The 21,110-nt window shown below is 44.4% G+C and overlaps 1 protein-coding gene across 3 annotated transcripts; it reads left to right on the forward strand.

Moving 5' to 3' along the window:
- The first annotated feature begins 252 nt into the window (after nt 1-252).
- Nucleotides 253-14,747, forward strand: Smn1 (survival motor neuron 1). 3 transcript variants are annotated; one of them, XM_011244637.1, is made up of 10 exons: nt 1,883-2,013; nt 3,635-3,706; nt 3,918-4,037; nt 4,853-5,053; nt 5,263-5,409; nt 8,128-8,223; nt 9,404-9,514; nt 10,303-10,410; nt 12,737-12,787; nt 14,429-14,747. In XM_011244637.1, exons 1-8 carry the CDS (start codon nt 1,942-1,944, stop codon nt 10,363-10,365), a joined length of 882 nt encoding a protein of 293 aa, XP_011242939.1. In that variant the 5' UTR covers nt 1,883-1,941; the 3' UTR covers nt 10,366-10,410; nt 12,737-12,787; nt 14,429-14,747. The 3 variants fall into 3 exon arrangements, with proteins under 3 accessions (NP_001239558.1, XP_011242939.1, NP_035550.1); NM_001252629.1 differs by lacking the exons at nt 1,883-2,013; nt 10,303-10,410 and adding an exon at nt 253-429 and having other exon boundaries at nt 3,637-3,706; nt 14,429-14,746; NM_011420.2 differs by lacking the exon at nt 10,303-10,410 and having other exon boundaries at nt 1,903-2,013; nt 14,429-14,746.
- Nucleotides 14,748-21,110: the final 6,363 nt, after the last annotated feature.

The following is a 21,110-nucleotide window of genomic DNA, read 5'->3' on the forward strand; positions in this document are numbered from 1 at the left end:
ATCTTCTGCACCTGAGATTCTCTCTTCCATCTCTTGTATTCTGTTGCTGATGCTGGCATCTATGGTTCCAGATTTCTTTCCTAGGGTTTCTATCTTCAGCGTTGCCTCACTTTGGGTTTTCTTTATTGTGTCTACTTCCCTTTTTAGGTCTAGTATGGTTTTGTTCATTTCTATCACCTGTTTGGATGTGTTTTCCGGTTTTTCTATAAGGACTTCTACCTGTTTGGTTGTGTTTTCCTGTTTTTCTTTAAGGACTTGTAACTCTTTAGCAGTGTTCTCCTGTATTTCTTTAAGTGAGTTATTAAATTCCTTCTTTATGTCCTCTACCATCATCATGTGAAATGCTTTTAAATCCAGGTCTACCTTTTCAGGTGTGTTAGGATGCCCTGGACTGGGCGAAGTGGGAGTGCTGGGTTCTGATGATGGTGAGTGGTCTTGGTTCCTGTTAGTAGGATTCTTACGTTTACCTTTCGCCATCTGGCTATCTCTGGAGTTAGTTGTTATAGTTGTCTTTGTTTAGAGATTGTTCCTCTGTTGATTTTGTTACCCTCTACTAGCAGACGTGGGAGACTAGCTCTCTCCTCTGAGTTTCAGTGGTCAGAGCAGTCTCTGCAGGCAAGCTCTCCTCTTTTAGGGAAGGTGCACAGTTATCTGGTGTTTGGACCTCCTCCTGGCTGAAGATGAAGGCCCAAAACAGGATCTTTCCCAGAAGCTGTGTTGCTTTGGCCAGGAAGGTGGCCGGTTTTCTGGAGCCGAAGATGTCACCGCCTCCTCATTTTTTTAAATTGCAGGTTTTTGTGGTTTTGAGACATTGTTTCAGTGTTCTGTTGGGTAAATATCCCCTAATTTAGCTAAGGCACTCTGCCTTTTACCAGCTCAGTAGGATGTGTTTCCCAGATACTCTGTCCATGTCCGCAGCTGGGAACATTCTCTTAACAAACGATCTACACCCACATCACTATCAGTGTGCCCCTGGTCCAATTTTATTTTGTTAAATCCTGGAACACAAGAACCCACAAATCTCACTGGGCGCTTTTGGGATGCCCTATTGTCTATGCCCTATTCCAAGATCCCCTAAATTGTAGAAAACAGTGGGTTTTGCCAGGCTGTGCCCTGCCCTGGGAGAGTCCATCATAGTTTGAGACAGGGGCTCGCTGCAAACCTCTGACTGGCCTGGAACTTCGTATGTAGACCAGGCTGGCCCCAACTCATACCTGCTTGCCTCTGGAAACTCCACCCTACAAGCAGCTTCTGACTCCATCTTGAGGGAGGTGACTGAAACCTCTGGGTACACCAGAAATAGCACCATCTGCCAGGACTTATCTAGTTTTTTGTTTGTTTTCTACAGGCTGATAGGTGGCTTATTCCTGAGTCAATCTGTAAATTTATTGGGATAAATCAAAACTATGGTGGCACATGGGATATCGAAATTCTATCAGGAAAATCAGACTCAGGAATTTACCAGATATGCCAGATGAAGGAAATGGTCGACTCCCCTTACCTCAACCTTGGGCCCATTACAAAACAGACACCTAACACTGCAAAAGGCCCGATACCAACCCATCGTCTAATAATTGGTGTGTGCATCAAGAACCAGCAAACACAGGATGCCCTTATTGTGAAGGTTCATCCCAAACTCGGGAAGCTGAGGTAGCAAAGGCCAGCCTAGGCTATATAGCGAGGCTGACTTGAAAAATGAAAAGAAAAGGGCTGGAGGGAGGAAAATAAATTGGAAGAAAACAGAGGGAAAGGTTAAAAAAAAAAAAAAGAACTAGAAGACAGGTGGAGGGGAGAAAGAGAAAAGACAGATGTGGGAGGAGTGAGTTGGAAGCGTGTAGGAGGTCTCTGGCTGCCTCCGGGCCACCGTACTCTTCCGGTCCCAGAAGCCCCATGACGGAAGTCGTCATTGAGTGAGCCCGGCAGCGTCCGTGGTAGCAGGCCATGGCGATGGGCAGTGGCGGAGCGGGCTCCGAGCAGGAAGATACGGTGCTGTTCCGGCGTGGCACCGGCCAGGTGAGGTCGCGGCTCGGCGCTAGCACTCGGAGCGCTGCCCGAGACCGAGGCGGTGCGAGCTCGGGCCACATCCGCAGGCGGCTCCTGGTGCAGCTCGGGCGCCGGCGAGGCTGTGAGCCACGCTTTGGTCCTGTGTGACTGTGAGGGGATGTGCAGGAACGGGGACAGGCTGGCTGAAGCAAGGCAACCAGATAGGAGCCATTGGAAAGCTCCAGATTTAGGTCAGGATGAAGATGTTCACAGGGACTTTAGACTAAAATGCTGGTTTTCTGGATCCAGTTTTGTAACCGGAAAGACCAAGTGTTGCAAACAACAGTTGATAAAGTTTGAGAGAGAGGGATAACTAAAGTTGCCCGGAGTAGTTGAAAGTTGCTATTGACTGCATTGCATTCAAATGTATACGACAGCAGATCCGAGGCAGGGTTGGTGGTGCACGCATAATTACATGCACAAACACTTGGGAGATGGGGGCCGGAGGGTCGGGAGTTCAAGATCCTCGGTTACAGCGTGAATTCCGGACCAGCCTAAATTACAGGGAGACTGTAGAAGTAAGATAAACACTGGTAAGTACGAGGGCAAATCAGAGCCAAGTTGGTGGACTGTGCATGTGATCAGTCCCAGCTCCTGAGGCAGGAATGTGAAGTTGAGTCTAGCCTGGGAAACAACATACTCCATCTAACGAAGTTTAAAACATTAGGACCTCGGTCGTCTTATGGTATGGCAACTGATTTCTGCTTGGGGCTTGGGGTGGGAGAAGAGAATTCTGGGCAGCTTTGGGCAGTGCTGCATTTCCTTCTTTGGGGGACAGCCCAGCAATTCCTATTCTGAATAAAGCTTTGCCCTTTGTCCTCAGGGGAGCCCTGGCGGTCTGGTTCTCTCCTTAAAACCACAAGGTTCCTGTGCTAATTTGTCATCGTGGTAACTTCTTCATGCCCAGGGTGATGGGTCATGTTTACAATCTCAGGGGTAATCTTATTGATTGCAGCTTCTTTCTTGTTGCTGTTTTGTTGTTTTGAGACAGGTCTCACAGGGTAGCCTTAGGAGACTTGGAACTCTCCATGTAAGCCAGGCTGGCATCAAACTCAAGGAGATTGCCCCGTCTCAGCCCCCCCTCCCGCCCCCATTTGAATCAGGGACACATTCCATAACCTAAATTGGCCTGGAATTCAATATGCTAGACTGGCCTGGAGCTCTTGGCAACCCTACTGTCTCCAGCTCCGGGATATTGGGATTGTAGATTATAGATATGAGCCATTTTAATTTGTAGTTCATGGTTTTGTTTTTGTTTGTTGGTGTGCTTGTTTGTTTGTTGGGATAGAGTTTTATGTTGTAGTCTATGCTGTCTGGGAACCCACTATAGCCCAGACCAGTTTTGCCTTGGCAGTCCTCTGCTTCTACTGAGTACATTGAGGCTTTCTTAGGTGCTAGGATCTCTGTGTTCGTGCGTGGTGACTTTCTAGAAATGTATCTGCCTGTAACACACACTCTGAGTGTCTGGGCTGTAGGCATTGCTGGGGGTTGATCTAGGGACTTTGAGCTACTTCCCCAGTACTTCCTATTATCTGTTTTTTATTAAGCACATCTATCTATAACTTATTTTTTATTTTTTCTCCCTCTTCAGAGTGATGATTCTGACATTTGGGATGATACAGCATTGATAAAAGCTTATGATAAAGCTGTGGCTTCCTTTAAGGTATGAAATGGTTAATCATTTTTTTCCTTATTTCCTCAGGTCATACATTTTGTAAAGAAAGAGAGAGAAGAAAAATAAACTTGAGCACATTGAGGCTTTCTTAGGTGGTGGGACCTGTTATGTTAGAAAGTAGTGACTTTTTAAAAATATATCCCTCCATGACACATAGATCTTATTTATTTATTTATTTATTTATTTACTGTTTTCATAGCATGCTCTAAAGAACGGTGACATTTGTGAAACTCCAGATAAGCCAAAAGGCACAGCCAGAAGAAAACCTGCCAAGAAGAATAAAAGCCAAAAGAAGAATGCCACAACTCCCTTGAAACAGGTGATAGATTGATTTAACCAGGGTCCTGCCCGGCCTGAGGGGCGGCATGCTGCTTCTGTTTGGAGTGTCCCAGAGCTGTGGATGAATTAGCAAACGCACACATACACACACAGGCGTGTGCGCACACACATGTGCAGGCTGGGCATTAAAACCAGAGCTCTCTGCATTCTGAGTATGTGCTGTGTAGCTGATATGCAACTCAACCCCCCCCCCCCCCCCACACACACACACAAGTTCAACAATTATAAAAATTACTAGGGTAACTCAAAACTTGTGGTAACTGGGTCTGCTATTGAAAGCAGAAGACCTGGGGGTATAGTGTACCAGCAAAGTACCTGGCTGGTTACAGGCCCAGCCTGTGTGCCTGTGTGTCCCTGACCAGACCCACATTGAGTCAGCACAAAACCCTATAGACTAGAGGTCTCATTCTCTCCTCTCTTCTTTTCTCTCTCTCTCTCTCTCTCTCTCTCTCTCTCTCTGAGTTTTTTTGTAAAGTGAATAGTTTGATGCCTCCTTCCATTCATTATTTCCAAAGGGAAAGGGTGTCTACATTTGGTGAACACTTGCTTTTCTTTGACTAAGAACACTGGATTTGTCATACACGTTTGGTCTCTTTTGTTCTTAATGACACGTTTCGGTGGTGGAATACATTATAGCCATTCATCAGGCCGGGAAAAGGAGATGCAGGTGACTAAGAACAGTGTTTATAATGAAGTGAATGGGAGGACTGGAATTACACTTGGAGAACTGGGTTATGGTTTGTTCTTTTCAGAAGAAGGAATGTTGCGTGTCCATAACTTTCTTTTCTTTTGTAGTGGAAAGTTGGTGACAAGTGTTCTGCTGTTTGGTCAGAAGACGGCTGCATTTACCCAGCTACTATTACGTCCATTGACTTTAAGAGAGAAACCTGTGTCGTGGTTTATACTGGATATGGAAACAGAGAGGAGCAAAACTTATCTGACCTACTTTCCCCGACCTGTGAAGTAGCTAATAGTACAGAACAGAACACTCAGGAGGTGAGGCCCCGAAAGATGTCCATTCCTGAAAGTGGACACTAAGTAAGGAAAAAGCATTAGAATCAGTTGTCACGTTGACGCACGAAGGCGTTGAATGACATTCTCATTCTCTCTGGTTCTCCTTTTGCTGGAACGCAAGGTCGGGGCCATAGGAATGCTTGTCGGTGCCCTGCCTTTGCATAATACAATGTTTCCTTTTCTTTTTAAAGAATGAAAGTCAAGTTTCCACAGACGACAGTGAACACTCCTCCAGATCGCTCAGAAGTAAAGCACACAGCAAGTCCAAAGCTGCTCCGTGGACCTCATTTCTTCCTCCACCACCCCCAATGCCAGGGTCAGGATTAGGACCAGGAAAGGTAAATGTTCTGTTGAGAAAAATATATATGTAGGCAGGAATGAGTGTGGGGAGCCTAACTCTTCATTGAGTAATGGATAGCTTTCCTGTGAACCAGGAGCTTCCGGGCCTGCGTCTGGAAAGAGGAAACGCACAGTGAAGTAAGAGGCTCCCTGCACTGCCATGGCTGGCTGGCATGTAACTGGTACACTTTCCTTTTTACAGACTTTTATGACACTATAGTGTGTGCATGAGGACCACACAGAGGAAGGAAAGAGCTGCTCTTATAAGCTGGCTTCTGACTTCCACACATCCTCGTTCCTCCATCTATAAATGATGGGGGATTACAGGAATGTGCCAGCCACCACACCTTGTTTATCCCAGAGCATAGTACAGGGTTAAAGTGTGAACACTTTGTATGGCTCTTTTGGTTGTAAGTAGTAGAAGTCAACTTAAGAAGAATTGTATTATAAGCTAGGTTATGGCTAGAAGAACCTTAACTAGCTTGTTGTGTTTTGTTGTTTGTTTTGTACTAAGTAGCAGTATTTTCCCTTAGAGGGCATGGTATTTAGATAATTCGTGCATGTTTGTGTGTGTGCGCGTGCATATGTGTGCTGTATGTGGGAAGGAACTAGTGCCAGTGGCAGCCAGAGGTCTACACTGAGCATCTTCCTCAATCACTCTCTACCTTATTTTCTGGGGCAGATCGTGTCAGTGAACGTGGAGCTTGCTGGTTCAGCCAGCCTGGCCTGCCAGAGCCCCAGGGATCCTGTCTCCATCTCCCCAGTGCTAGGGCTAAGAATATGTTCTGCCTTGCCTTGTTGCTATGTGGGTGCTGGGGACCCAAGCTCAGGCCTCTCTTTTCACCCCTAGATAGTAATTTGTAAAAATTAAGTATAGCACCTCTTCAGGCTTTCTCTGAGAAGTGAGTAGAGTAGAAGTGAGCACTGGAGATACGGCGAGGAGAGGATTACTGAGTTTGGGACCAGCCTGGCCTCCATAGAGACAGTTTTGAAAAAAAAAAAAAAAAAGACAAAACTAAAACGTAAACTGAAAACAACTGATGCAAGGTGGTGCCGTGGGTAAAGGCATCTGCTGCCAGCCCGCCGGCCTGAGCGAGTTCCCTGCAGTCTCTTGGTAGAGAGAGAAAAATGATTCCCAAAGGTTGTCTCTGGGTTCCACATGAGCACTGTGGTACACACTTGTACTGGCTAGTTTTGTGTCAACTTGACACAGCTGGAGTTATCACAGAGAAAGGAGCTTCAGTTGAGGAAATGCCTCCATGAGATCCAGCTGTAAGGCATTTTCTCAATTAGTGATCAAGGGGGAGAGACCCCTTGTGGGTGGGACCATTCCTGGGCTGGTAGTCTTGGATTCTATAAGAGAGCAGGCTGAGCAAGCCAGGGAAAGCAAGCCAGTAAGACATCCTTCCATGGCTTCTACATCAGCTCCTGCTTCCTGACCTGCTTGAGTTCCAGTCCTGACTTCCTTTGGTGATCAACAGCAATGTGGAAGAATAAGCCGAATAAACCCTTTCCTCCCCAACTGCTCTTGGTCATGATGTTTGTGCAGGAACAGAAACCCTGACTAAGACAATGCTCCATACATGCATGTGCACACAACTAAATTAATTAATGTTTTAGAAAATTTAAACAACCAAAGATTTTCTGTGATAATTTTCTAATTAAAGGTTACATTGTGCTGGGTGGTGAGATGGCTCAGTGGTTAAGAGCACTGACTGCTCTACTGAAGGTCCCGAGTTCAAATCCCAGCAACCACATGGTGGCTCACAACCATCCGTAAAAAGATATGACTCCCTCTTCTGGTGTGTCTGAAGACACCTACAGTGTACTTACATATAATAAGTAAATAAATCTTTTTAAAAAAAAAAAAAGGTTACATTTTGCCAGGTTGTGGTGGCGCACGCCTTTAATCCCAGCACTTGGGAGGCAGAGGCAGGTGGATTTCTGAGTTCAAGGCCAGCCTGGTCTACAGAGTTCCAGGATAGCCAGAGCTATACAGAGAAACCCTGTCTCAAAACAAAACAAAAAAAAAAAAAAACAAACAAAAAAAGGTTACATTGTATTAGAGTTTCTTGAATCTGGAGTGATCAAATTCTATAAAATATATCTTGTCTTTTTGGTAGTTTTTACAATGTACTCTAGCATATATAAGTAACAGAATCTCTAAAACTTTTTCTTTCCTCAGTTTACACTTATTTATTTGGGGTGGGTACTGTATACTTAATGGAAGTAAAAGGACAACGTATGGAAGTGGGTTCTCTTCCTTTGCGTGGGTCCTGGGAGTTGAACTCAGGCCGCCAGTCCTGCCCACAAGTACCTTTTATCTGCTGAGCCGTCTTGTGGACCCAGTAACAGGATATCTACAAAAATATGTGATAGTGGGGGAAGAATGTATTCCTGTGATTAGACTATCTTGGTAAATACATTGTCTCTGGTCGACTGAGTCATTACAGATCTTTACTGTGATTTTACTTTCTAAATGTTTATATAGAAAAGCAACGGAAAACAATGTACGATTTGCGTTAAGATTTGCTTCATTTGTAGTTACGTATATGTGTACATGTCTGTGTGTGGGCTAGTACATATGATGCAGATGCCGTTAACTGCTGAGCCATCTCTCCAGTTCTTACTTCTCTTACATTGGTTTTGAATACTCTTTCTTTCAGTGACGGAAGGGATTTTTCCTTAAGATACTAACTTGGAAATATTCTTTATAGCCAGGTCTAAAATTCAACGGCCCGCCGCCGCCGCCTCCACTACCCCCTCCCCCCTTCCTGCCGTGCTGGATGCCCCCGTTCCCTTCAGGACCACCAGTAAGTACACAAGAGCTGAGGTTACACTTTTATATACAGTTAGTAATTGTTTTAGAATATAGGTAATTGGAGTGCGTTACCTTAGGCCACCCCTAAGGTTGGATTCTAATGAGTAAAAATGTAAACCTCTGGTTTTGTCTGGAAGGCCCTCTGTTACCCAGATGGTCTCTCCCAGTCTCACTGCCAAGCTCTGCTTGGTGTGGTTCCCCCCTCACTGGTTGGTATCCAGTTTCCTGCTGCTGGTTTCTGTTAGAAAGGACTGTCCTCAGTATACAGAGGCGACAGATACTATGTCCCTTGGAGTACTTGAATGAGAGTCTCCGAGCCTGTACTTTCTCAGGGGCTTGCCTCTTGTCATTGTTTGTTTTCATCCTAATGGAGGTTTTTGGTTTGTTTGGTTTTCAAGACCAGGTTTCTCTGTGGACCAGCCCTGGCTGTCCTAGAACAGGTTGGGCCTTAACTCACAGAGATCTGCCTGCTTCTGCCTCCCTAGTGCTGGGATTAAAGGCCTGCGCCACCACTGCTTGGCCCTAATAGAAGTTTTATAGTAGTTTTATTTTTAGATATTAACAGTAGTTAAAAGGATATTTGGGGGCAGACTGTATTTGAGTGGGAGACAGGCAGATGTTCTACTCTAAATCTTTCCTTATGGTGTCCTTAAAAATACTGTGTGTGTGTGTGTGTTTGTGTTTGTGTTTGTGGAAAGACTTGAGTCTCTGTTTTGTGTCTTATGCATAGCTTCATAATGGAACAAAATAGTCCATTCATACTATTAAATGTCAACTGGTTTTAATTTTTGTTAGATTTGTTGGTCTTTTCTTATTTTTTCTTCTTTAAAGATTTATTATTCTACATAGGTAGACTGTAACTGACTTTAGACTCACCAGATGAGGATGTCAGATCTCATTACACATGGTTGTGAGCCACCATGTGGTTGCTGGGATTTGAACTCAGGACCTTCGGAAGAGCAGTCAGTGCTCTTACCGGCTGAGCCATCTTGCCAGCCCTGGCCTTTTCTTATTATGGTTGGCTTTCTTCCAGTGCTAGATTCAAAAATTAAATAGAAGTATCTCATTGAGTTTAGGAAAAGGTTCAGTTAATAATTCATTATTCTCTGTGTAAAGTGAATCCCTGGGTTTCAGTATTTCCCTAATCCTAAGTGGATTTTTTCCATTTGCAGATAATCCCGCCACCCCCTCCCATCTCTCCCGACTGTCTGGATGACACTGATGCCCTGGGCAGTATGCTAATCTCTTGGTACATGAGTGGCTACCACACTGGCTACTATATGGTAAGGACTCCCTGGGAACTGCCAGACATGCTCTTTGCAGTTGTACAACTTTTGGTGATGAGTCTTGCACCTAGAGCCAGCTCCTACATAACTAAAATGTGGTTTGTTCTATAGTGCTTAAAAACGTTAAGTCAGTTTTAAGACCACTTTAACATTTAAAAATGGACAATACTTCTTTCATCATTCCTCCTGAGTGTGATTGCAACTCATTTCAAATGTCTGCTTTTGTTATCTTGTCTGGTCTTTTTCAAGACACTGTTTCTCTGTGTAGCCCTGGTTGTCCTGGAACTCACTCTGTAGACCAGGCTGGTCTTGAACTCACAGAGATCCACCTGCCTCTGCCTCCCTCCCAAGTGCTAGGATTAAAGGCGTGCACCAACTCCCAGCTCATTTCAAACTCCTTGATTGGCAGTAATTCTAGCACTCAGAAAGCTAAAACAGGTAGATTACAAGTTCCAGGCTAGCATGGATACACAGGGAGCCGCTATCCCAGCAGCAAACCATGTAACAGTGGGAAGGGAGGCTTAATGCTGCTAGGTTATTTTAATTGTACTTTAAAATGTAAGTGAAACCTAAATTAGTTCCTAGACTGTTTTTCTGCTTTGGGGATGATGATTTTTGTTTTCCCATTGTGAGATTGGATCTTGCTGTATTCTTCAAGCTGGCCTTGAACTCTGGAATCCCCTTACCCTAGCCCCCCGAGGAACAGGGACTGCATGTGTGCACCATCATTCCTGGACATACTTGCTCTGCCGTGGATAGAGTCTTACACTGACTCGTTTGGCCAGGTTTCCCAGGTGTTGGAGATCGCACCCTGGGGCTTGGGCATCCTGGGCAAGCCCCACCACTGAGCTGTATCTCAGCCTGGCCAGTTTTTGAAGTTTAATGTTTCGTTGGTAAGCTTGATCTACATTCTTTTTTTATTTTTTATTTTTATTTTTTTTTATGATTCTTGACTCTTTTTTTTTCAAAACTTATTGTTTATTGTGGGAAAATACACAGTATCTTCAGGGGATGGAATTTATGTTGTTGGAATGAAAGTTGTTTATACTGAATAGATTTTCTTCCCATAGTTTCATATGGAATTGAGTTGCATGGCAGTTATGGCCTGTAGAGACCTTTAAAATCACAAATCAAAGTGCCATTTTAATCGTGGTACTTTTATGGCAGCTTCTGCAACTCCTCTGGATATGTCTAGTCCAAGAGGACACTTTGGTTCATTTCGGATGTCTTCTACATCATGTAAAACGCCCAAGCCAGCACGTACTCTTTCAGTTCCATTCCATGTAGCCGTGATGCCATTGTCAGTGCACAGTCCTGGAGGGGGGGCACAACAACGTGCACTGTGCTGCATTTGCGATGATTTCCAGTGCTTTTCGGGTGTACAAGTCACTTGCAACACCTCCAGATACAACCAGATTACGTATTATGTTTGTTAAGGTCCAGGCGGCAGGGACACTACAGAAGGGGATGCTGAGTAATACAATAGGAAGCGGCCAACTCCCAAAGCATATGTCAGCCACGTATCACGGCTGTTCATTACACGAGTATTGGGGTTTACCTCACTGTGGGCAACTCCAACATTCATGTTTGCTCGGCCACCAGCTCCTGGCAGGTCACAGGACAATTCCTGCAGCAGCCACAGTAGGTCCTCATGCTCGAGCTTAATCTACATTCTTGTGTATAGTTATCGCTCTGTTACCTCCCATTGTATAGATATGAAAGCATTCTGTTTATCCATTCTACTATTAATGACTGCTTATGTTGTGATTTGGGCCAGTAAAAATGTTTCTGGGGTTGGAGAGATGGTATAGCAGTTAAGAGCAATGGCTGTTCTTCTGGAGGACCCAACTTCCATTCCCAGTTCCCATAGGGCTGCTCCCAACAGCGCTCACCCTGGCCGGTACTTTTAACTCCAGTCCTAAGAAGCTCTTGTTAGGTAGCCATGCTCCTTAAAGTAGTCACGCCAACTCAGAGCTAACCAGAGAAGTGCTTCCCTTTAGGAGCATCATCTGTGTGTGTGCGTTGATGGCATTTCACTAGATTAGTTTGCTTAACTTAAAATATCAACATATGCCCTTAAGACGTGTGGGAAGTGTGTGTCCTTGAGTGTGAAGATCTGAGGGTTTTACCTTTGGAAGGAGTAGACAAGCTTGTCAGTCAGGCTTTCCAGTTGCCCGAGACTTGTGACGATCTCACTGACTTCCACGAGCAGTTCATAGCCCTTACAGAGTGTGACCAAGCCACAGTGTTTGCCTGCCCAGTCAGGATGGTGGCGGCAGCGCCATGGTGGTCGCTGCTCACCTCTGCGGTTCTGTCTTGTAGAAATTCAAGCAGAACAAGAATGAGTAAGAGTGGTGGTGTTATTGCAAGAACGTAAATGTGCTCTAGCTTTGGTCTTCATTGGTACCAAGACACCTTCAGTACATCTCTGGCTGTTGAGATGTAAATGTAGATGCACTGTGTAGCCTAGGGTGGCCTTCCAATCACAGCAGTCCTCTTGTATTAGCTTTCTAGTTGCTGATGGTACAAGTGTGTGCCACCATGCTTGCTTTGGATCAATCACTGTTAAAGTATATTGGAATGCTATAAACTACTTTTTAAAATACATAAACTTATTTTCAGATGAAACTAAATAAAGTTAGCATGCCTCATGAAATACACTGTTCGGTTGTTCTAGTAGTGCTGGAGATCAAACCCAGGGCCTTGCGCATGTTAGGCAAGATCTCTAGCAGCAGACTGTTCCCATTCTCATGGTTTTCTGTGTCAGGTCTTCCTGTCATAGCTCAGCCTTTCTCCAGCCAGGCTGGCCTTAAAATCAAAGTCCTCTTGCTTTGGTCTCCTAAGCACTGGGATTATTAGGTACATATCACTAAGTTGGGCGAAAGGGCTATTTGTTTCGTTGTATTCTCTTTTGCTTTTTTAAAAAAGAGACAAGGCTAGCCTTGAACTCACAGAGATCCTCTTGCCCTGATTTCCAATTCCTGGAATTACAGACATCTGCCACATCTCCCAACACGAGGCAGAGTCTGCTGTGTCCCAGGCAGTTTTAGACTCATCATGTATCTGAAGATGACTTTGAACTCCGGGTCCTCCTTCCTCCTCATCTCAGGGCTGGACTGCCCATGCATCACCAAGCTTGGCATCCAGCCGGGCTTGAATTGTTCACTCACACATTTATTTAGTATACCCTGCTTAGCTTTTTATATGCTCTCTTTACAGGGTTTCAGACAAAATAAAAAAGAAGGAAAGTGCTCACATACAAATTAAGAAGTAAGTCTGTCATTTTAAAAGCTAATTTTACCTTTTGTATAATTTTTAGTTTGTGTAAAAAGAGTGTTTTGAACATTTGAAAATTGATGTTTATGTAAAACTATACTAAAGACATTGTATTTATGTGTAGTGTGTGTGTGTTGAGGGTGGGGGTGCGTGGCTGACAGAAGAGGACATTGGATCCCGTGAGCTTGAGCTGCGTGTGGTTGTCAGCTTGTCATGGTGCTGGGACCTGAACTCAGAGTCTAGAAGAACAGTGAGTGCTTTTTAACCACTGAGCCCTCTCTCCAGCCCTGCTAAAGTCTGCCAAAAATAGATTAACTATTGAATTATCCTCACATGATCAAATACTCATGGTGTCAGAAGGCCTTGAACTCCGTGTTAGCCTGCCTCGGTCTCCATAGCATGAGGATTATAGACATGCAGCTCTGTACCTGGTTTAAAATCTGGTTTAGGGTGTGAAGTTAATTGCAGTGTCATTGGCCTGGCAGGCTTGAGTTTTTGTGTGGGATGTGGTAGTAGGGATTGAACCCAGGGCCCCACACATAAGGAAGCATTCTGCCACTGAGCCGTATCACCAGATCCATGGGTAGTTTTTATGTTAAACTTCTGTGTGTGTGTGTGTGTGGAGGTTTTGCCTACATGTATGTTTATGTGCCATGTACATGCCTGATGCTCTTGAGGCTAGAAGAGGATACGGGATTTCGTAAAACTGGAGTTATATGTAGGTGGTTATAAGTTGCCCAAATCTACTAACAAGACTAGTAAGTGCTATTAACCACTGAGCCATCTCTCCAGACCCATCCCCTCTTTTAATACATGATGCAGTATGCAGTATACTGCATTATTGTCTTAGTCTATTGCTGTGAAGAGACACCATGACCAAGGCAACTCTCATAAAAGAAAGCTTGCTACAGTTTCCGAGGGCTAGTCCATGAGCATCATGGCAGGAAGCAGACAGGCAGGCTCTGGAGTGGTGGCTGTATATATGGAGTTTTTATTGTAACTTTCTGGAGGCCTAATATTTTGAGTTCATTTTTAACTTTAAAGGCATGTAACATTCTAATCCAGGTGTCTAATTTCTAGTTCTACTACCCCCCCCCCCCAAACAAAGCTGGTTATATTGTTGCAGTCACTTTAGTGAACTAAACATTAGTGAAAAGTTTAACACATGATTTGATAATTTGTAATATGTTTAAATTCTAATAGGAGAGGTCAAATATAGTACTTCTTAATTTTTTAAATTAATGTTCACATTTATTTATTTTGGTTTTTTTCTAGACAGGGTTTCTCTGTATAGCCCTGGCTGTCCTGGAACCCACTTTGTAGACCAGGCTGGCCTCCAACTCAGAAATCCTCCTGCCTCTGACTTCCAAGTGCTGGGATTAAAGGTGTGCACCACCACTGCCCAGCTAATATATTTTTATTTTTTGCATTCTATATAAAAAATATTTGGGAACTGGTAAGGTGCTTCAGAGGCCAAAGGCCTGATGACCTGAGTACACTCCCCAGGGTGGAAGAAGAGAACCAGTTCTTACTAGTTGTCTCTGACCTCCACACTCACACACATACATGCACACACAATTTTTATTTATTTATTGTCATTTTATAACTGCCCAGAGTTTTTTCTTTCAAATTCAGGTTCAGCTCTGTCTCAGGAGATGGGGTGTCGGTGTCCCTGGTCGACAAGAACAGACGTCTCCTCGTCATCAGTGGACTCTTGGCTAAGTGGTGTCGTCATCAGCATCTCCCCGCTGTGGGAGTCCATCCATCCTAAGTCAGCAGCAGAGCGTGCCTGGGGCGTGAGCAGTTGGAGGGACCGACCAGTGGAGTGTGCGTGTCGGAAGGCAGTCTACCCAGTCGTGACTGAGCACAAATGTGCAATTGTCATTTTCTTAGCATGTCAAGATTTTTATTAATGCCTTTAGAATTAAATAAAAGTCCTTTTTTGAAATCTTGACTTTATAGATATTTTCCTTTGGGATATATACAGTGAAGTTGAGTTTGTTTAAAGATACAAAAAGAAAACTAGTCAGACTTATTACTTGGGTAAAAGGGCAATTTCTGAAGGTAGAATAAATTGATACTCCAAGTTTGGGGAACAAAAGCTAGCTCATGTCACCGGGGCTATACTGGCCAGTCAGGAACCAAGGCGTGTTGTGGTTTTGTTTTGTATGTTTGTGTGCCTTGCTGCATGCATGTGTGAGTGTGTGTGTGTGTGTGTTTTGTCCATGGCTCATATGTGGAGGTCAGAGAACAACTTGGGAAGTCATTTCTCTCTTTCTATGTAGGTTTTAGGGATTGAATTCAGGTCATCTGGTGGCAGGCGCCTTTACCTGTTGAGCCATCTTACCAGCCCAGTTCTTCATTTATTGAAACAGTCTTGTTGTCAGCCTGGCTTACTTGTAATACACAGTCCTCTTGGCTCAGCCTCCCAAATGCTGGCCTCACCACAGCAGCAAATGCAACTACTACCACACCCTCACTGTGTTCTGTCCGTTAGAAGCCATGTTGTTCTCTTTGCACCTTCCCCTGTTTGTCTTTCTAGTCTCCTCCTCTCCCCCTGATGTCCCTTACCTCATCATGAATACTGCCTACACCAATTACCCATGCCATTCTCCGCCCCCGCCCCCGCCCCCCTCCCCCACGGCCTTGGCCATGTACCATGTAGATTCTTATGGTAAGGATTGATGTCTTCAGCACCCAGGCTTCTCCCTGGTTTATTTGCCTTTGAAGGAAGAAGTAAATGTGATCAGCTGGAGATGGAACCCATCGATACACCATTTGACGACGTGTGCAAGGCACTGGGGTTTGATCTCCACTATTATAAAAACAGAGCATGGTCAATGCTATCTTTGCCTAAGTTTTAGCTAGGTAAACTAAATTAATTCAGTTCCCCATGTGCCTATCATTTAGCCATCAAGTAAGTACTATCAAATTAATGAATACCTACCTAGTAAGTAACTTTGCAAATATGTTCTCATTTGAGCTTTTAGAAGAAATATTGGCTATTATAGATTCAACATAACTTAGTTAATTTTCAGGTTAAATTTAATTATTAAGACACTCAGTTAACCTTCTAACCAGACATTAGTTATTAACACTAATTTTAACTCTCTTTAGCGCCCAAAACATTTATCTGGACTGAGGCCTTTCATTCCAGCAAATACTCAACATTATTTCAATGCTGGGAATTGCTCTCAGCAAAGCTAGAAGGGTGCATCGTATGTCGGCATGTAATGTAGTCCCAGCTACTTTGAAAGCTGAGGTAGTAGGATTCATCCTTCGAGACCAGCCTGGCCAACATAAGGAAACCACAGCTAATACAGTAATAACAGAGAGAGGCAGTGGAGATGGCTCCGTGGATGAAAGCATGGGGAAAGGACAGAGGTGGGGATCACTGCAGGATCACTGTGAGTTGCTGGCCATCAGCCTAGCCCAAAGCCATAGGTTCCAGGTTCTCAAGGGAATAATGCAGGCAGTGACAAAGACACCGATGAAGATCTTTGTGCGTGTGGAAACAGGCATATGCATACTCATGTGTACTCTATCATCTTACACACAACATGGAAAATAGCCTATGGGGAGTTGTTAGAAAGATTTAGTTTGGCTCACAGTTCTGGGGGTTCAGGGCTGATTTATTTGGTGCGCTGAGCTTGAATCAGGCATAATATTCCAAGAGGCAACAAAAGCATGATTTCTGCATATCTTGTGTGTGTGTTCATACTTGGCCTCTCAGGAAGCCACCAGGATTCAGTGGGAACTTCATCTTGATGACTGTACTGGCTAGTTTTGTGTCAACTTGACACAGCTGCAGTTATCACAGAGAAAGGAGCTTCAGTTGAGGAAATACCTCCATGAGATCCATCTACAAGGCATTTTCTCAATTAGTGATCAAGGGGGAAAGGCCCCTTGTGGGTGGGACCATCTCTGGGCTGGTTGTCTTGGTTCTATAAAAGAGCAGGCTGAGCAAGCCAGAGGAAGCAAGCCAGTAAAGAACATCCCTCCATGGCTTCTACATCAGCTCCTGCTTTCTGACCTGCTTGAGTTCCAGTCCTGACTTCCCTTGCTGATGAACAGCAGTATGGAGGTGTAAGCCGAATAAACCCTTTCCTCCCCGACTTGCTTCTTGGTCATGATGTTTGTGCAGGAACAGAAACCCTGACTAAGACAATGACTTTATCCTAAATACCTTCTAAAGGCCCCAGCTGCAAACACAGTAGATTAAGTCCCACTCCTAGAGGCTCATAGTGGGGATTGCATTTTAACATACATTATTTGGGAAATACTCAAACCATGGAATGAGAGAACATAGTTAAAGGAAAAGGCTCTTGTATAAGAATGTGTGTGGAGCAGGGCAGGGGTGTCGTACACCTTTAGTCCTAGTGCTGGGGAGGCAGAGCCTGGTGGACCTCTGAGTTGGAGGCCAGCCTGGTCTGCAGAGTGAGTTCCAGGACAGTGGGGGTTACACAGATAAACCTAGACTTGAAAAACTAAGAATATGAATGAAATATTCAAGAACCAGCAAGGCCAGAGTGAGAGGAAGTAGAGATAGGAGATAGGAAGAAGCAGGAGCAAGGGTCAGGTCATATGTAGATGATGGTGAGGTTGACAGCGTTGGCCTTGAGCTGGGAGTTCAGAGAAGAGGGAGGCACAGGTAGAGATGATCTGACCTCCAGGAGGATCCTCTGGGTGTGACTGCATGGTGGAAATACACTGATTTCACAGAAGTGGGCTGGCCACGTGGGACTGTGTATTTTGCAAGTGGAATTGCCAGGATTTGTCAGTAGATTATATGTGGTGTAAGAGAAGCTAAGGATAACTAACTCCAGGGGTTTCACTAAGCACCTGCAGGGGTGAAGCGGGAGTTTCGGGGGGTGAAAGTCTACACAAAGAGTACCTCAGTGAAGAGTTAGCGTTGGAGATGTGGATTGCCAGTGTCCATTGGAGTTCTATTAACAGAGTGCAGGGCTAGAGCTGTAGACGGAGGAGATAGTGTGGACATGGAGCTTAAAGCCATTTGGCAGGATGAGGTGGTCCAGGCTGTGTATAACACAGAGACAAAGCCAGGAGAACTCAGATCCTCCAGGGGTTAGAGGAGAAACAGCAGAGGGTCGAGCTGGAGCTCTCTGCGGAAAGCAGGGGTCATTGATGCTCCAAGGGCTCCTGGCAGGAGCAGGTGCGTCCTGGAGGCCAGGGAGGAGCCCCATCTGTAGCTCAGCTGCTGCTGACAGGACAGATATGATAAAGTCTGCAGCGCAGTCATTGACTAAACCAATGTGGAGGTCAGAGGTCACTGGTGATGCTACGAGCCAGTGTGGAGGTCGCAGTGATGCTAAAGCAGCTATTTTGGTGAGATGGAGATGGCAAAAGCTTGGGCGAAGAGAATGTAAGCAGGAAAGACACTTATCAGTGATCGTAAGGAACTCTTCCAACAAAAAGTTGGTTTTTTTTTCCAGACTTGTTATATTTGGAGCTTAATAAAATCACATTTGATATCTATTTGTGTGAGTTTACAATTATTTTTGTCACCTGTTTCAGTTATGCTCTATGTGCACTACGATGAAAAATTGATTTCTTGGGTTGTTTTGTTTTTTTTAACTTAAAAATAAAGCGGATGTCCTAAGAAGGTGCAAACTGTTCTGCCCATTTGACAGATTCAGGGAGCTGGAATACGGAGGATGTGGTCAGGGGCCGATGCAGCTTTGGCGTTTTCCTTTTAAGTGTTGAGGAACAAACAAGACCACTGAATTCTTTTTAGAACTGTTTCTTTATTGAAAAAAAAAAAGACTTTAAAAGTTTTCTTTTATGGGTATGGGCATTTTGTCTGCATATGCGTGTGTACCATGTATTTGTCTGGTATTCAGTGAGTCCAGAAAAGGACATTGGGTCTTAGAACCGGAGTTAGAGCTGTTTGTAAGCTACCATGCTGGTAATGGAAACTGTGCCTGGGTCTTCTGCAAGAATCACTACGGCTTTTAACCACTGAGCCATCTTTCCAGCCCCTCTTTCCTTTTCATGGGCAGTGCTAGTCATCAAACCCAGGCCCTCACACATGCTGGACCGCCGAGCAGCCTGCCTCCCCAACTCTTCCTCTACTTTATTTTGAGACCGTGTCTCTCTAGATTGATCAGGCTGGCCTCAACTTGTGTTTCTCCTGCCTCAGCCTTCAGAGTAGCTAGGTTTAAACACATGTACTACTGCATACAGCCTACCTAGGTTTTTTTCCACCCGCGCTACTCAATGAGTTAAGTCAGTTGCCAAGTTATTGTCTCCTGTTTCTAAATTGAGTATTTATGATGTAACAGGCTTCCTGTTCTGAACTCCTCTCCCCAGTCATCCCTGCATGCACAGAGGATGCTGCCGAGACACTGAGGGAGGTCCTTGCAGCACCAGCTCTAGCCACAGGCACCTTGTGTCACACGCAGTGGCTGGCAGCACTAGCATTCTGAGGTCTCTTGCAGCCAAATACTGCCCAGCAGCTCCTAGCAGCTTCATGGCCCTAGTGAGCTTTGTTGTCATGGCTTTGTCCTGCAAGGCACAGCTCAGATTGCTCAGTATTGTTTGTGTTGTTATTCAATTTAATGTTTATCCTTTATATGCCCCTGCCTGTGACCCTGGAATACTGTCTTAGTTAGGGTTTTACTGCTGCAAACAGACACTATGATCAAGACAACTCTTAATATGAACAACATTTAATTGGGGCTGGCTTACAGGTTCAGGCGTTCAGTCCAGTATCATTATGGTGGAAAGCATGGCAGCATCCAGACAGGCATGGTGGGGGTGGGGAGGGAGCTTAAGAGTTCTACATCCTGTTCTGAAGGCAGTTAGGAGTAGACTGACTTCCAGGAATCTAGGAAGAATGCCTCAAAGCCTACCCCCACCACAACATACTCCTTCCAACAAGGCCATACTTCCTAATAGTGTCACTCCCTGGGCCAAGCATATTCAAACTCTAGTTAGTGCCAGGGAAATGTTAGTGATCTGCATCTCCCCCCCCCCAAGGTGTAACCTGGGGGTGCAGGTCTGTTGGGGGAATAACCTGGAGATGTTGGTCCTGTTAAGAGTGTAACCTGGAGATGCTGGTCTTGTTGAGGATTAGCCTAGAGACTAGAGCTAGGTTTGGGTTTTGTTGGGGAGTAATTTGGAAACTAGTGCTGGGTACCAGGCCTGTTAGTTTACCTGAGTTCAAACTTAGGCCAGGTTCTCTAAAATGGAGTCTGAACTTAAAAGATGTGGCCTCTCAAAACCACCACAAATACAATTTCTTATGTTGTAGTAACCTCCCAACCATGAAATTATTTTTGTTGCTACTTCATAAGTAATTTTGATATTGTTATGATTCATAAATATTTATGTTTTTTTGAAGGTCTTAAGTGACCCCTGTGAAAAGATCATCTGACCCTCAAAGGGGTCAAGACCTACAGGCTGAGAACCACTGCTCTATAGAAAAACATGTTTCGCCACATGCAACTTGTCTTCATGATTGTGTATAGCCTGAACTCAGAAGAACTTTTCTCAGGTAGTTTTTCTTAACTCTCAGAGTATAAACTGTCTGATGCTCTGAATAAAGCTGACTATTGCATGAGACTTTAGTCTGCCTCATTTATTGGCTCTATTCTCCCAAGTCCTACTGCCTCTAGAGAGGTGATAGTTATGAAATGACAAATAATTATCACAATCAAGTTAATATACCCAGAAATTCTTGCAAGATTAAATGACATACCCAGAACAGAGTAAATTTCCAACAAAATTATAAAGCTATCTTAATATATGAAAAAGCCTCTGGAACAAAAACAGTTTTCTCTAAGCCAATTCCCCCCCCCCCCCCAATTAGATGAGAGATGGCATAAGCAAGCAAGGCCACACAAGACTGGTGTACATGCAAAAGCCCTGCAAAAACTAAAGAGCATCTCCTGGGGGGAGGGTGAGCTGTAGCCATGGTAAAGTCAACTCCTGATCATCCTGTATAGAGCTGACTCAATCCTTAAACTGGCCATTTCTTACGTATATGAATTATTCCTTCCACAGTGTAGTTTTTACATAGAGCAATGTTCCTTTCCCCAGGCCCTTTCTGTTGACCTTGATAATGGAGGGTTCTCTGTATGAACTTGACTAAAGCTCTAATCTTTATACAAGGACTGCCAAGGCACAGCTCCTCATAGTTCAATGTAGATATGCAGGCTCTCAAACAGTTACCAGTCTGATGCAGTTCAAGAATATTTTTGTGCATGCAATAGTAAACAATTTGGTTTTGATTTGGGTCTAGAGTCAAGTCTTGTTACATAACCCAGGCTGGACTCAAAACTCTTTTTTTTTTTTT

This window comes from Mus musculus, chromosome 13 (genome assembly GCF_000001635.26).
Source record: "Mus musculus strain C57BL/6J chromosome 13, GRCm38.p6 C57BL/6J".
Taxonomy (NCBI): Eukaryota; Metazoa; Chordata; class Mammalia; order Rodentia; family Muridae; genus Mus; species Mus musculus.

What these genes read in the sequence shown, in the direction of transcription:
- Smn1 (XM_011244637.1), top strand. Translation starts at nt 1,942, where the DNA reads ATGGCGATGGGCAGTGGCGGAGCGGGCTCCGAGCAGGAAGATACGGTG. An exon ending in CAGAACAGAACACTCAGGAG is followed by an intron (nt 5,054 to 5,262) that starts GTGAGGCCCCGA and finishes TTCTTTTTAAAG; the next exon opens with AATGAAAGTCAAGTTTCCAC. An exon ending in CAGGATTAGGACCAGGAAAG is followed by an intron (nt 5,410 to 8,127) that starts GTAAATGTTCTG and finishes TATTCTTTATAG; the next exon opens with CCAGGTCTAAAATTCAACGG.